The following is a 16,689-nucleotide window of genomic DNA, read 5'->3' on the forward strand; positions in this document are numbered from 1 at the left end:
AAGCCAAAAGGGGGAAAAAATACCTATGGAGAAACAAGTATAAGAATTATACTGGAATTCTCAGAAATCATGCAAGAAAAAGAGAATAGAGTGAAATATTTAGTGTTGAATGAAAAACAACAAAGAATTCTGTATCCAAGGAATTATCCTTTAAAAGTAAAGGAGAAATAAAGACATTCTCAGACAAAGAAAAATTGAGGGAGTTTGTCAGCAGTAGTTTGTCACCATTTCTGTCTTGCACGAAATGTTAAAGGAAGTTAATCAGAAAGAAGGGAATGATATAGGTCAGAAACTTAGATCTACATGAGAAGAGCATTAGAGAAGGAATAAATGAAGGTAAAATACAATCTTTTAGTTTTTTATTCTTAATTGACCTAACAGATAAGTTTGTTCAAAGTAATAATAATAATGATATATGAGGTGATTATAGCTTATGGATAAATGAAATGAATGACCAAAAAAATGTTATAAGGAAAGAGAAGGAGGAATTGGGAATACTCTGCTATAAAGTACTGGCATCACACATGAGGCCATATATTGTTAATAGAAAGTAATCGTAAATGTATATTGCAAACTCTAGGATGCTCCTAGGCATTCACCCAAATAAGTAAAACCTTGTGCCCACACTAAAAGCTGCACCTGTACGTTTACAGCAGCTGCATATATAATCACCAAAAACTGGAAGCAAGATGACCTTTAATAGGTGAATGGATTAAAAAAAAAGCCTGTATATTCAATATATCTATACAAGGGGATATTATTCAGCCATAAAAAGAAATGAGCTATGAAGCCCCCCAAAGATATAGAGGAATCTTAAATATATTTAGCTAAGTGAAAGGAGCCAGTCTGAAAAGGCTACATACTGTATGATTCCAATATGTCAGTCTGGAAAAGCAAAACTATAGAGAGAGTAAAAAGATCAGGGGTTGGGGAAGGGAGGGATGAACAGGTGAAGTGTGGTGGATTTTTAGGGCAATTAACTATTCTGTATGGTCCTGTAACAGTGAATATACATCATTATGTATTTGTCAAAATCCATAGAACTGTACAACACAGTGAACCATAATATAAACTATGTATTTTAATTAACAATAATGTATCAATATTGGCTTGTCCATTGTAACAAAAGCAACATACAAGTGTGAGATATTGCTGACAAGGGAAACTATACAGGGGGAGGAGTGATGAGAGAGAGAGTAAATGGGAACTCTCCGTACTTTCTGCTTAATTTTTCTGTAAACCTAAAACTGGTCTAAAAATAATTAGTATTAAAAAAAATAAGATATGGATCCTGATCTCAAAGTGCTTACATTCTAGCAAGAGAGATTTAATTGTAACTGTTGTGTGACAAACTTCTCTATGTGACCAATGAAATATGCAAATCTTCTTAAATTATAAAATACTTCAAATACACAAGGTATGGAAAATAATAAAACATCCCCAACTACCCACACCAGTTTTAATAGATAGCAACTTTCTCTCAGATTTGCTTCAGACTTTTTTTTCTTAATGAGCAATGAAACTAGAAAGAGCTGAAATCCTTTGAATTCCTTTCTATTAATATTCCTTTACCCGCCTACCTAGAAGTAACACTATTTTGAAATTATCTTTCCCATCACATTTTATACTACTGTATGTCTAAGATAATCAGTATGTAGCATTTTAAAAAAATACTGATGACTATTTTAATGGTTACTGTTCTATCTAGGTATTTCCCCCTCCTTTTGGAGTAAATTTTGGTCATTTACATTTTTTAAGAAAATTGTCACTTGACCAAAGTTTTATACTAGCTAGGATAAGGTTTTCCATGGTATTTGCTTATGTTTTTCCTCATTAGTTACTGTTTTTTGAAATCACTGTCTTATTTTTTTAATATATTTTAATAGGTAATATATTCAAAGTTGAAAATAACATTTGTTCCCATCCCCAAATATACACAAATAATTTCTATTCATTTTTTCCAATCTTTCTTTTCACAAGAATAAGCAAATATGAATTTATAGTCTTATTTTCTCCCTCTCTTTTCTGTAGCTTGCTCTCGCACTTAATGGATGTCAAAAAATCTTTTCACAGCAGTTTACAAGAGAACTTCCACATCTTCTTTTACAGCTGCATTATATTCCATTGTGATTGTGCCCTAATTTAACTAACCACTTATTGATGACACTTGTATTGTTTTCAATTGTCGCTTCAAAATTGCATTCTACACATTTCATTTTGCCATTGTACAAATTCATCTGTAGAATTTATTTCCAGAAATGGAATTTCTGAGCCAAAGAATACACATTCGTCTTCTTGACAGTTATTAGCATCTTGCCCCACAAGGGTTGTACTAATTTGTATCGATATTTTCACCAGCAACGTAACCATATGCAGGGTCTGGGACAACGTTCAATGAAGACCAATCTACCATTTACATAAAAGTAAACGCAAAACTCTAATGCTATGATAAACATACCTTCATAAGGACCTGAAAATCCAAGTCTGAATTTAGAAATCGTGGGTTCCTCGAAGCCCTACGTCAGAAGGTGAGAGGCCCGCAGCTGCCCCTTCTCTCTCCATCTCCGTCTTGTCCCACACTCAAGGGGCCCTGCGCTCACACACGCAGACACCCCAGCCCATACCTCAAGCTCTTTTCACAACACACTGTGAACAGCCACCCCTCGTGGTCAGGGAAGCACAGGCAGCGTGGCTGACCCTCCAGACGACGAGTGGGAAAGGCAGGCCCAGTCCCGGGAGGCGGAGCAGGGCTTCTGAGGACCCATGCGTAGGAGGAGATGCTGGCTCTGGGTGGGCGTGTCCCCTTGGCCTCACAGAGAAGTAGTATTTTGCTTAAAGGGTCGCGACCCTTTTATTTTCGTATATGTTGCTTAATTATGCCTTTTTTTTTTTTGTCTTAATGAATCTCACTGGAAATGTATCTATTTAAATTCATCTTTTCAAAAAACTAGCTTTTGGTTTTGCTGATCTCCGCTCTTTTTCCTTTGATTTCCATTCCATTAATTTGTCCTTATTTTTATGACTGCCAGAAATACTTCCTTAGAATTTAGTCTTTATTTTTTTAACTTCTAAAGTTAGAATCCTTAAATCACTAATTTTCACTCTGTCTGGTTTTTTAATATGTACATAAAGCTATAAATGTCATTCTAACTATATTTTTAACTGTGTCACAAGTTGTGATATAGAGTTTTTCCCCTGAATTTTTAAATATTTTGTAATTTTCATTTGATGTCTTCTTTGAATTATTTAAAACAATTTTTATACATTTATTAGAATTTTCTTGGTTATTTTATGCACTGCCTTCTAATTGTATTGTATTGTATTCACAGAACATAATCTATAGGATTCATTCTTTGGTACTCACTAAGACTTTCTTCTGAAAATAATATATACTCTCTATTTTCTGTGGCAATTCGAATTTATAAATCCACTAAGTCCAGTTTGTTAGTTATGTTTTTCAAATTTCTGAATCCTTACTGATTTTCGCTGCTTGACCTATCAGTTTCTTACAGGAAAGCATTAGACTCAACCACCCCGATTGTAAAGTTGTGTACTTATCTGTATAATTCTGCCCTATTTTGCTTTATATATTTTGAGTCTGTGTTATTTGATGCATACAGGCACAGGATTATTGATTCTTCCTTGTTGAATTACTTCTATCTTTGAGTAATAAAACTCTCATTCTCATAGTATTTTTTGCCTAAGTTCTGGTTTTCTGATATTAATGTTGCTAACTCAGCTTTCTTTTGCTTTGGATAGTATTTGCCTGGAATTGGTTTTATCATCATTTGCTTTTCACCGTTTTGTGTCATTCAATGTTCTGTGTTTCTTATAAACAGCAGGGGTTACATTTTGTTTTGCTTCAATGATATCCAATATGACAATACCTTTCCTTAAACAGATGAGTTTAAAGTACTTCAACTTGTTGTGTTTATTATTTCTACTATCTTATTTCATGTTTTACCCTCTACTTTGATGCCTTCAATGGTATTATTTTCTTTCTTTCTTTCATTGTTTTCTAGTACAGTTGCCCCTCAGCATCTGCAGGGAATTGGTTCCAGGACCTCCACAGACACCAAAATCCATGGACACTCAAAGTTCCTTTTATAAAATGATATAGTACATTCAGCCAGCCCTTCATATCTGCAGATGTGAACCCATGGATATAGAGGGCCAACTGTATTTTAGTGCCACCTTGTTTTTAAATCTCCTGTAACGTTAGCCTTTTAAGATGTAGAAAGCAATCTATAACTATTTAAATCTACCAAAAAGTTTGTCAGTTTGTTTGCCCTGATAGATTATATTTGTTCCTTCTAGGTTCAATTTATTGATTTCTGAAGTATATGATTTAATCTTTCTTTCAGTTAGGGTCTATGAGTGACAGATTCTCCAAGGTTGACCTGAAAAGGCTTTTATTTTGCCCTTGCCCTTGTCAGTTTGATAAGGTATGCAATTCTGGGTTGACAGCACTTTGAGGATATTACCCCACTGTTTTCTAGAATTTGTTGCTGTTAATGAGAAGTTTTTCTTGATCTGTTATTCCTTTTTAAGTTTTCTTTATCTGATGTTCTGCAATTTTACCATGATGTGGATTTATTTTTGTTTTCCCTGCTTGAGACTCAGTCATTCTTCAATACAAGTAAATTCTTAGTCTTTATTTCTTCCAATGTTGCCTCTCCCGTATTCTCTCTATTCTTTTCTTCTGGAATTTCTGGTAGACCCTGTTGAAATTTAGCCTTATATATTTCAAGTTTCCTAATCATATCTCAAAGTTAACATCTCTTTCTATTGTTACATTAGTTTATTCCATGATGGGAAAAAAACTTAAAAACTTAAATAAAATACATAAAGTATAGACTTTACTTAAGGTAAAGGCTGTTCAATGTTAACAACCTGGTTACATATTCCAATAAACTGCTTAAATGTTTTAATAAAAACTTCCCCAATTGTCTAGTAATTATAAATATTGAAAAACAAATGCAGGGAGATATGGCAGTTCTTAAACTGTTCCTGTTTCTCTTTTGAGCTAATCAGTTGAAATTTATGATTAAACCTACTGTAGACTTTCAGTTTGATAGGTTGAGTTTCAATCCAAAGGTCCAAACTAGATCAACGGCATCTTTTCAGGTATGTTTCAGGGAGTGGAGAAAACTATGCACTAAATTATCAAAAAATATATAAATGAAAAATAGTAGCTAACATTTATTGAGTGCTTACAGTGTATTAGGTATCATCTTAAACCTGTAAACATATTAACTAATTCTCACAACAGCCCTATAAGATAGGATTTATTATTAATAATAGGAAAACCACAATACAGAAATGTTGAGTAACTTGCTCCAGTTTACACAGTAAGAACCAGGCAATCTGGCTGCACGGCTTTTTTTCCCCTACTCATGTATTTTTCCCCAACTCTCATGTACACACTCTACACCAGATGTTCTTCAGTAACATGTGTTATCAAAACCCTGTGGGTGGGCTTCCCTGGTGGCGCAGTGGTTGAAAGTCCGCCTGCCGATGCAGGGGACACAGGTTCGTGCCCCGGTCCAGGAGGATCCCACATGCCACGGAGCGGCTGGGCCCGTGAGCCACGGCCACTGAGCCTGCGCCTTCGGAGCCTGTGCTCCGCAACGGAAGAGGCCACAACAGTGAGAGACCCGCGTACTGAAAAAATATAAATAAAAAATAAACCTGTGGGTGGGATTGAATTCAGAATGTCAAGTAAAAATATCTAGTACCTGAAAATCAAGGAAAAATTCACTAAACCAAGGTCCTAGTCTCTTACTTTAAGAAAGTGACTTGTAGGACTTCCCTGGTGGCGCAGTGGTTAAGAATCCACCTGCCAACGCAGACGCCATGGGTTCGATCCCTGGTCCGGGAAGATCCCACATGCCGCGGAGCAACTAAGCCCGTGCACCACAGCTACTGAAGCCCACACGCCTAGAGCCTGTGCCTCGCAACAAGAGAAGCCACCACAATGAGAAGCCCACGCACCACCACAACAAAAACAACAACAAAAATTCGTCATGAAGGACCTAGGCGCAAGATGGGAATAAAGACACAGACCTACTAGAGAATGGACTTGAGGACACGGGGAGGGGGAAGGGTAAGCTGTGACAAAGTGAGAGAGTGGTAGGGACATATATATATACTACCAAACGTAAAATAGATAACTAGTGGGAAGCAGCCGCATAGCACAGGGAGATCAGCTCGGTGCTTTGTGACCACCTAGTGGGGTGGGATAGGGAGACTGGGAGGGAGGGAGACGCAAGAGGGAAGAGATATGGGGATATACGTATACGTATAACTGATTCACTTTGTTATAAAGCAGAAACTAACACACCATTGTAAAGCAATTATACTCCAATAAAGATGTTTAAAAAAATCCAGGAAAAAAAAAAGCGCTATTTTCCTGATTCATAAAACAATTGAAATATCAAAAAAAAAAGAGTAGCCCCAGCTCGTCACAACTAGAGAAAGCCCGCACAGCAATGAAGACACAACGCAACCAAAAATTGATGAATTTTAAAAAAGAGAGAATCTTTTAAGAAAGTGACTTGTAAAACGGGATCATCAACTTAAACATCACTGATTCTGATGTTAAAATAATGCATGCCCCTCAGCCAATTATAAAACAAAATTTCTTCCTCCAAAAAATTCCTTCCCTTTCATAGGAATTATTTTCTTGATTTAAAGAGTGATTATATGAGGAAGCAAGAAGGGAGATGGGTAAAGCTACAGAACAGAGATTTACAACAACAGGATTAAAATTGAATAAAAGTACAGCTGCCTAAAACCCAGCTTCCTCCATCTTGGAAAGACTTCTCTGGACTTTTCTTAAACCCCAAAATGCAACCTGCCCTCCAGGAACAGTCACATGAGTTTGATTTATTATCAAGTTTGCCTCTTGGGGGAGTATGTAATTGAATAAAATGAAAGCCAAGCAACTGTAACATGGGTATAGTAATAACTGCCTCAGAGACAGTTGTCAGGATTAAATGAGGGAAGGTATGTGAAGTTTTTTAGCACAGTACCTAGAATACAGTAAAAAAAAATTAACAGTACGTTTTATAAAAATGAAACATATAAATAGTATACATATAGCCACATTGATGTTCACTCTATAGCCAAACAACAGCGACTTCTAATTGAAATTTACTTACTGCAGAATTTAAATTTTTTTGTACTTTTTCTACACAGAGGCCATTACTTTTTCATAGAAAATAAAAGCGAGAGAGATATAACTTGTTTATATAAATATGTTAAACCTAAACCATAGATATATATATATTCTGTTTATATTGAAAATAAATTTTGAAGGCAGTAAAATTAATTTACCCCAAATTTTATGTGTATGTATTTATGTATATTTTTCCTGAGTAAGACATTCATAGTTTTCATCGGTTTCTCAGAGATATCCATGACCCTCCCCTTAAAAAATAAGTTTAAAAACAATTCATCTCTATGCCCAGGTAAAGGGACTAAAGTGAGAGCGTTCAATACTTCCATGACATGGGACGAGACGGGATGGGGAGGGGCGGAGGAGAATGACTGGAGAGGTAGGGAGTGAAGTGGAGAAGCCAGAATTTACCAACTAAGACAAAGTCTGAATACAGTGAACAAAGCAAAACAGTAACAGCAAACAATACCGGTCCTTCAATCTTTCTCTTTAGGTGGTACTGAAAACCTCCTCCTTTTCCACTGGGTTTACCCAAAAACTGAGGGATGTCCCTCAGAGCCACTTCAAAAAAGAATCAGCCAGAGCAAGGAAACGTTCATCTTTTCTGAGGAGCTGGTATGCTTTTATTGTTAAACATGGGTTCTTTATTATTTATTATCGTACGTTTGGGGCCTTAGCCCTCAGGAAACCCAGGGATATGTTTTGTATTTATTTTTAGCAACTCCTTCTAGCCTTTGATTTTCATTTACTTTCTATCCCCAAACGTGTCCTCTTCCTTACAGTGTTTTTGTACTTTGGTCCTTGTTTTAATGGTTCTATCGTACCTGTGTTCTTTATAACTCACCACAAATTTCCCTTTAAAAGTAGATGTCTTGTAAAGGAAGAAAAGGAGGGAAGAAGGGAGGAAGGAAGGAGGGAGGGAGGGAGGAAAGGAAGGAAGGAAGGAAGGAAGGAAGGAAGGAAGGAAGGAAGGAAGGAAGGAAGGAAGGTTCTTAAAAGTATACCCTTTAAATTAGGTCTTGTAAATTTAGCAGCCTTAATAGGGTGAAACCTATAGTTCATAATTTTTTTAAACCTCAAATTATTCTACAAACCTTAAGTAAACAAAACCACATTTTCTCCAAGTTTAAATTGTACTGCTTTTATTCTGATAAATTTTTTCTTGCTTGTTCTCTAAATCCTATTAATATAATATTCTCTAAATATGTTCTTTGGGGAAAAACCAGATCTATTCTCAGCTACCACTCCATCTGCAGCCAACATATTTGACTCCTTTTGTCCTTGACAGTGGATCTTTGCAGGCATGGTTTGTGCTCCCCCAACCTTCTGTCCTCTGCAGTTACCTTCTCTGGGGGCAGACCATCTCTCCTGCCCTTTCCTGACTGGCATTATTTACCCTTACTTACTCAGTTTCATTAGAAACTGTCTCTCTGTCTCTTTTTTTTTTTTTTACAAAAGGGAATGCTCAGCACATCCAGTTTCGGATCCCTTTATGGAAAACCCCATGGCACAAAGGAACCAGCATTAGTATTATGGAAAATCTCTGTTCTGAGTTTCTGGGGCTTTCCTTTAACATCATTGTTTACACACCATTGCCCGCCTTCACCTCCCCTTCTCAGGCTCAGCTCTGCCACATAGCAGGTGACTAACAAATAGTTGACTAACCAGGAAAATTGTTTTCTAAATGATCTTAATTTTTAACTAGTTTTCTACACCTGAAAAGTGGGAACTTTGTGTGCAAAACATAAGATCATTTTTTTTACAGTCCTAATGAAAACATTCCTAAACTTTCTTCTTGAAATGAAATTTCATTCTGCATGTTTAATAATGTGTGTGTGTGAGTGTGTGTGTGTGTGTGTGTGTGTGTGTGTGTGTGTGTGTGTGTGTCCATAACTATTTTCCTTCCTTGGATTTAGCTAAACAAGCCCAAACATGTGCTATGAATGATTTAAATTATTACTCGGCTATTCATTCAGTCAGGTGTTAAAAGAACATGAACAGGCCAATTCAACTGTTGTTCGTCACCCTGCACACTTAACACACACACACACGCATGTTACACGCATGTATTCATGTATATACAACCGTATGCTAGCCATCAATTGACCCTTGTCTTTTATAGTTCATAAACGGTGGGCAGTCTCAGCCTAGACATGGCACTTTCCGGTACTGGTATATCAGGTGGCAGGGACCAAGGCTCAATACCTTCTCTTGCTCTGAATTAAACACAGCAGGATGACATTACCTCTCTGGATCCTGATTACACTCTTCCAGGTGCCCAATCCCCAAATGATGGCGGTCAGCAGCCCACACACAGTGGCCACCAGCACCTTGAGGTTACACGCATGGCAGGAACCATGGGGAATCCAAACCACAGATCCACTGTGCTGCTTTTCTTCTTGAGCCAAGAACTTTAATCAAAAACTCTTCTAAAAAAAATAATTCCTTCTCTCAGGGTTCTAGCAGTCAGATGTCCTCATTTTTTAGGATTTTTGAGGTTACTCAGGCAGGAAGCAGTTCAAATCACCTAATAAAAGGTACACAGTCTGCTTGCAATTTCCTCATCCTTCACTGAATGAGAACATGAAAAAAGTGATTGGGGTTATGCGGAAGGAAGATAACTCAGGGCGATAAAGGAGAAAGGGAGGGAATAGCTAACTGGGTCAAAGTGTAAATGTCCTGAGGAGCAAGGAAGTGGGGAAGGGAACAAAAAAGAAAAAAAAAAAAAAAAAGAGAAGTCAGGAAGGCAGTGGACCTGGGGATCACCTATGGTTCAGCTTCCTGTGTTTTGTTAGGAGGCTCTAGCAGAGGTAGACCAGCAGGCACTCCAGACTGTCCACTGAGGTCGAACAGTGATGTCCACTCATGATTCCAGTACTTGCACGTCTTTAAGAAGCCCATACTTTGACAGCTACAGTTGGTGAGTGGGCATTACTGGCACATGAATTTTGAAAAGCACTGAAGACAGCATTACGGCCCATCTGTTATGGGCTGAACTGTGCTCCCCTAAAAATTCATATGGTGAAGTAGTACCTAGAATATGACCTTATTTGGAGATAGGGTCATTACAGGAGGTAATCAAGTCAAAGTGAGGTCATTAGAGCTGTCCCTAACCCAATATGACCGATGTCCTTATACAAAGAGGAAATCTGGACACAGATATGCATAGAGAGAAGAGGATGTGAAGAGACATGGGGAGAAGACAGCCGTCTACAAGCCAAAGAAAGAGGATGCGAACAGATCCTTCCCTCTCAGGCCTCAGAAGGAACCAACGCTGCCAAATGCCTTGATTTGGGCCTTCTAATCTCCAGAACTGCTTAACAAGAAATTTCTGTTGTTTAAGCCACTCAGCTGTAGTACTTTGTTACAGCAGCTGTAGCAAACCAAGCCACCATCTGAGTCACTGTCAGCTGGTGTCTCTGCAGCTGCAGCTCTGACCCTCTCCTGCCCAGAGGCCCATGTTCTTCTTCCCCACCCCTTCTCCACTCTCAACTGCAAGAATGAATGAATGCATGCAGTTAGAGTTCTGTTCCTGGTAGATTCAGATAGGTTTTACAGAAGAGGACACATTTAAGCTGAATTTTTTCAACCCCCAAACAACTATGTATTTTTCCCTGTTCTCTACAACGCTCACTTCATCAAAACAAAGCTTGCAGGGGACACACACATAGGCTCTAAACTTTACCTCACCCAGGGGTTTCAGAAAAACATACCAGTGTATCCCAAAATGGAAGAACTTAGAGGCAATGTTGCCAAAACACAAAATAGATGAAGGTGAATCCATTATCTCATTTACTGTGAATAGATTAAAAAATATCTGTTTCTGATATGTCTACATGTACATGTACAGAAAATGTCTGGAAGTGTACATAAAAAAATTCCTCTTGGGAATCTGAGGGGTCTGATGAGAAATGTATTTTTCATTTTACACCCCTTTTATGATTTGAAGTTTTCACCTTATGCCTTTATTATTTTTTCAATTATTACAATAATAAATATATCTATTATTTCTTCAATAATAAAGGGAATAATTTTCAATAAATAGAAAATGTAAGAAAAAGAATACCAAGCACTATGCTATGCACTTTACATAACTGTATCTCATTTATAAATATGTACAATAACCCCATGGAACAGATACTGTTACTCACTGCACGAATGAAGAAATGAGACTTGGGTGGTATTGCTCTCAACAGGAGCTCTGTGGTTAAGGAAATCTGGGTGACACTAGGTGACATAAAGGTAACAGCTTTCTTCAATTCTAGGATTTCTCAGAGCCTTTCAATGTTCAAACACCTTGTGAATTATCAAGTTGCCAGCATTATCTGACCACAGAACCCTCTTCTCGAGGAGAATCTCTCAGAAATAGCATTCTTAGGAATATGCTTTGGAAACACTGTCTTGCATGAATATCTGCAGAATGGTCGTAATTGAACTGTATGACTATAGGCACTGATCATGGGCTCATGTTTGCCATGTGGTAATGGTATTCATCTCGTGTAGGGTTCCAGATTTTTTTTTTTTTTTTTTTGCAGTACGCGGGCCTCTCCCGTTGTGGAGCACAGGCTCCGGACGCACAGGCTCAGCGGCCATGGCTCACGGGCCCAGCTGCTCCGCGGCATGTGGGATCTTCCCGGACTGGGGCACGAACCTGTGTCCCCTGCATCGGCAGGCGGACTCTCAACCACTGCGCCACCAGGGAAGCCCCAAGATATTTTGAAGGGGTTGTACACTGGTGACTGAAAACTGACTTTGGTGGTGCTCAGACATTTTTTCTTCCACACCTGACAGAAGTGCTGGAATTCTGGGATGTTACAGTGGCCATAGCTTTTTAGTGCTTTCATATCTTTATCTATAGGCCAACTATCCAGCTAGGAACTCTAGAAATTCATAAAACAGAAGAAATCCCTAGGCACAGAAATTTAGATGTTGACATTTATATAACAGCATGAATTTCAATTGGTTATAGACAAATATATAAAGTCATCAATTTATATACACACACATATTAAGATGACAAAGAAGGAAAGGAAAAGAACTAAACAGGGAATAATTCATTTATTCATTCATTCTACTCATGCAGACGTCACGCTACATGCTGGGGATAAAATAGTGAACAAGAGAGGCAAGGTCCCTGCTCTCACATAGCTTACACTCAGGGAGGCCTGGATTTGTACTGACTTTGTCTCATTTGCTCTGTGACCCAGGACAAGCTACATAACCTTTGAATCTCTGTTTCTTCATATTTTAAACAACCTATCTGAGGCCTTTTGTTCCTGAAAATTTCAGTCCTAAAGTCATAGTTGAGGAAGCCCAGCGCAGATTTAGAATCCAGCAGGGTAAGGAGGGGATCCATAATGGGGGAGGGCAAAAGGCGGGGGAGAGCCTGGCATGAGATGTCAGACCCCAAGCAGGGTGAATAAGGCATCCATGTGATGGGGAGAGGCAGCCTGGCATAAGGCTTCAGAAGCAAGGGGTGAGGAACGTGTCCAGGTGAGAGATAGCCCCATGTGGGAAATCAAAGCTACAGCAGAGAGAGGAGGGCAGTCCTTCAGAGACCGAGAGGGGTCAGGAAGACATCTTCATGGGTGGACTGGTTGGTGTGGGAAGTCAGAGCCATAGTTAGTGAGAAGGGTATCCACATGGGGTAGCAGCCTGGAATAGGGAGTCATACCCCAGGCAGGAAGAGAAGGGTGTCCACACGTGGGTGGAGGTGGGGGTGAAGATCAAAGATTGGTTACATACTGCATGATCAAACAGCTAAACATTTAAGAATAATCAGAGCCAAGTTCCTTACTCTAAAAGGGAGTTACAACTGTGGAAAGGGAGAAACTTGACTTCCATAAGAATTTCAAAACAAGTAATCAGAAATGTGGAGAAAGAAACAAAGTTACATGCAATCAATTCTGAAAGAAGCAATATCCTGCAGGGAAAGTGGCTGTCAGAAAAATGCGTAAATGCAGTCCTGAGCTTCTTATCCAAAAGAGGAAAACTTTTGACTACAACAAAGACAAGTGTTTCAAAGAAGGTGTATGATATTACTTTTTTTTTTTGCGCTACGCGGGCCTCTCACTGCTGTGGCCTCTCCCACTACGGAGCACAGGCTCCGGACGCGCAGGCTCAGCGGCCATGGCCCACGGGCCCAGCCCCTCCGCAGCATGTGGGATCCTCCCGGACCGGGACACAAACCCACGTCCCCTGCATCAGCAGGCAGACCCCCAACCACTGCGCCACCAGGGAAGCCCGATATTACTTTTTATTTCTAATACTTGACCTAAATAATTTCCATTGTGTCTTAAAAAAAACTATAGCATTGAATTGGAATTGGATGTATATATCAATACAAACTCATGGATTTTAAATATATTTTAATAATATATATTTCAATATATATTCAATAAATATATTTTATATATAAATAGTATAGAAGTAAACATAGGTGCAAGGTATGTTAATACACAAAAATGTATATGTTGCATATTTATGAAATAAATAACGCATTTACATACATATATTGTCTAGCTCTAGCCACTCATAGGGCCTGGAAGTATTTATACCCCATTAGCAATAAGCACACCTAAAGCTCAGATTCTGATCTAAAAACAATTTTCCACTAAAAGGAATATGGCTTCTTGGGAAAATGGCTAATTCCAAGACTGGGGCAGGGAAACTCCAAGATGAGCCTAGAGTATCTTATACCAGAAAGCAAAAAAGCGTTCAAGGAATGACGGGTACATATTAAATGGACACAGCCTCCAGCATGAAGTGACCCCCCCACTACCAAATGGGGGACAATTTGAGCATCAAAATAAATGATGCTTATAAAATACTATAATCCATTAAATAAAACAGGAAACCTACTGAATCTGAAACTCTGTGGGTGGGGCCCCACAATCTGTGTTTTAATTAGTCCCCCAACATGATGCCCACAGACATTTGGTGAGAATTACCCTTTAGGGTAATTCTCCCAAAGGGAGTGAATGCTTTGCAGTAAATTAGCAAATGGCAAGAGATTAAATGGCTTTTTCATGTAATAGGACATTCCTTTGTTAATGCTTATGGGAAATCTCATGGCTTTAAAGATTGCCAGATATTCAAATAAGTATGCTAAAATTCATAAGGAGCCTGTATTTTTGTCACATATGAAACTACCATTCTGTTTTATCTTATTCATTTATTTAAACAGATTTTTTTTTTTTTTTTTTTTTTTTTTGGCGGTACGCGGCCTCTCACTGTTGTGGCCTCTCCCGTTGCGGAGCACAGGCTCCGGATGGGCAGGCTCAGTGGCCATGGCTCACGGGCCCAGCTGCTCTGCAGCATGTGGGATCTTCCCGGACCGGGGCACGAACCCGTGTCCCCTGCATCAGCAGGCGGACTCTCAACCACTGCGCCACCAGGGAAGCCCCAATTTAAACAGATTTTAATGAGTTTATACCCAGAAGTGTCAAGAAGTTCTGAAATTCTTTTTATTTCCCTACCATCTGGACTGTGACTCCCATCAGAGAGTTAAGTACACAGAAACCTGCTTACCTTACTTCCCATGGCATTGATGACCAAGTCCAGCCTCAACTTCCCCACCTGTTATACCTTAGAGATGAGCCTCTGAGTTTCTCCATTGGAAAGCCTCCCAGTGGCATTAGCTACCCCTTAATTAGTGAAGAGTCTGAGCCCCTGCTAACAGAGAAACCCTTGAACTCACCTGTTTGTATATATACACAACCCTACCATCCTCTGTTTCTACCTGGCGGTCAATGGAGGACAGGAAGAAAGGTATCCAAAAAAGTTTTTCTGGGCCAAGAGGAAGTTACCAAGTCACTCACCTTTCTTCCTTGTGCCTTCTGGTTTTCCTCTGCTCTGTACGCCATTGTTCTTCAGGTGCCTCCTACACTGCCCAGAGCAAGATGTTCCAGATGGGATCTCAAGGGCTGATGGATACATAGAAGGAAGTAACTGCTTAACACTAGTAGAAGTTTGTTGCCTACGAAATTCAGGTACGTGTGCAAGATGCTGGACTCTGTTTAATGTAACCCTGAGCTCATCTCTCCATGCCCCAGAAGATGAAAGAAAAGGAACCCTCAAATTCTTTCTTAGTTTTAAATTTACTTTTGCATCTTGCTCCAGAGAACCTCGATTTCTCTCTTCATCTATTCTGACTTGTTCCTTTTATATTTCTTTTCCTGTTTTCTCCTCTTTTTCACCCCCCATATCTGAGCTAATGGGCACAGGTACGTGGTCAGGATTGAAAGAAGATAGAAATGGTCCATTGTGGGTTAGGTTAAGAAACATAGTGTGGGAAATAGTTTGATTTTATTCTTTTCCTTCTAGAAACCCTGATTCAGGTGAAAGGCAAATCCAGAATTTATAGCAACTAGACAAGAGCTTCAGCCAAGAAATACTAGTCCCATGTAACACTAGTCCTTCTGAAAATAGTAATATGAAATCTTAAGCTTAGCTGAGGCAAGATGAGTTGATATTTTCAATGTCCTTCATCAAAAAGCACTATGATTTATACCTTAACAAGAAAATATTCTAGATCCTAAATCTCTCCATTTAGTATAATTATTTTACAGAAATCATGGGCACAGACATCAGTTATCTATTTTTGTATAATAGGCCACTCTAAAGCTTCGTGATTGAAAACACAACCACCATTTATTTGCTCATAACCAGGTAATTTGGGCAGGACTCAGCAGCGACGGCTTTTCTCCACATGATCATTTAGCCAAGTCATCTGGAAGTTTGACAGGAGCTTCAAGGATCCAAGATGGCCTTTCTCACATGTCTGGGATCTCAGCTGAGGTGACCAGAAAGGCCAAGTTGACTGGACCTCTCTCTACCTCATGGTCTGTGCTTCTCAATGACCTCCTCCTCCTTGAAGATTTCCCAACAGAATAGCCTTGCCTCCTTCACATTCAGGCTGGGTTCTAAGATGGCAACGGTGTAAGCTGAAAGGCCTCTTAAAGTCTAAGACCATAATTTGCTACATTATGCCCTTAGCACATTCCACTGGTCAAAGAAAATCATAAGGCCTGTCCAGATTCAATGTTGGAGGGAGCTACAAAAAGGCACAAATTCAAGGAGGCAGAATTCACTGGGGGCTATGAAGTTTAATGTTATGTGTCAACTAAGCTAGACCCTGGCACCCTGTTATTGGTCAAACATTATTCTAGATGTTTCTGTGAAGGTATCTTTGAGATGAGATTAATGTTTTCATCTGTAGACTTTGAGTAAAGTGGATTACCCTCATCCAACCAGTTGAAAGCCTTAATATAAAAACACTGACTCCACTGAAGAGGGAATTCTGCCAGCAGACTGCCTTTGAACTCAAACTGCAGCATCAACTCTTTCCAGCCTGCCTTCCCAGCCAGCCTTCTGAAAAGCTTTGGAGCACACCCTGCAGATTTTGGGCTTGACAACCTCCACAATGAGTCAGTTCTTTAAAATGTATAAGTTACATATATATATATGGGATAAATTAGGAGTTTGGGATTAAAATATATGCATTACTA

General features: G+C 39.0%; 1 protein-coding gene across 1 annotated transcript in view; it reads right to left on the reverse strand.

Annotated features, from left to right (window-relative positions):
• The window catches only part of ADGRG7 (adhesion G protein-coupled receptor G7), a 90,321-nt gene extending 75,276 nt beyond the window's left edge, over positions 1-15,045 (reverse strand). The window contains 2 exon segments of the mRNA XM_019923208.3: positions 9,410-9,597; positions 15,001-15,045. Coding sequence (XP_019778767.2) covers positions 9,410-9,597; positions 15,001-15,045 — 233 coding nt within the window.
• Positions 15,046-16,689: the final 1,644 nt, after the last annotated feature.

Source organism: Tursiops truncatus, chromosome 4 (genome assembly GCF_011762595.2).
Source record: "Tursiops truncatus isolate mTurTru1 chromosome 4, mTurTru1.mat.Y, whole genome shotgun sequence".
In the NCBI taxonomy this organism is placed as follows: Eukaryota; Metazoa; Chordata; class Mammalia; order Artiodactyla; family Delphinidae; genus Tursiops; species Tursiops truncatus.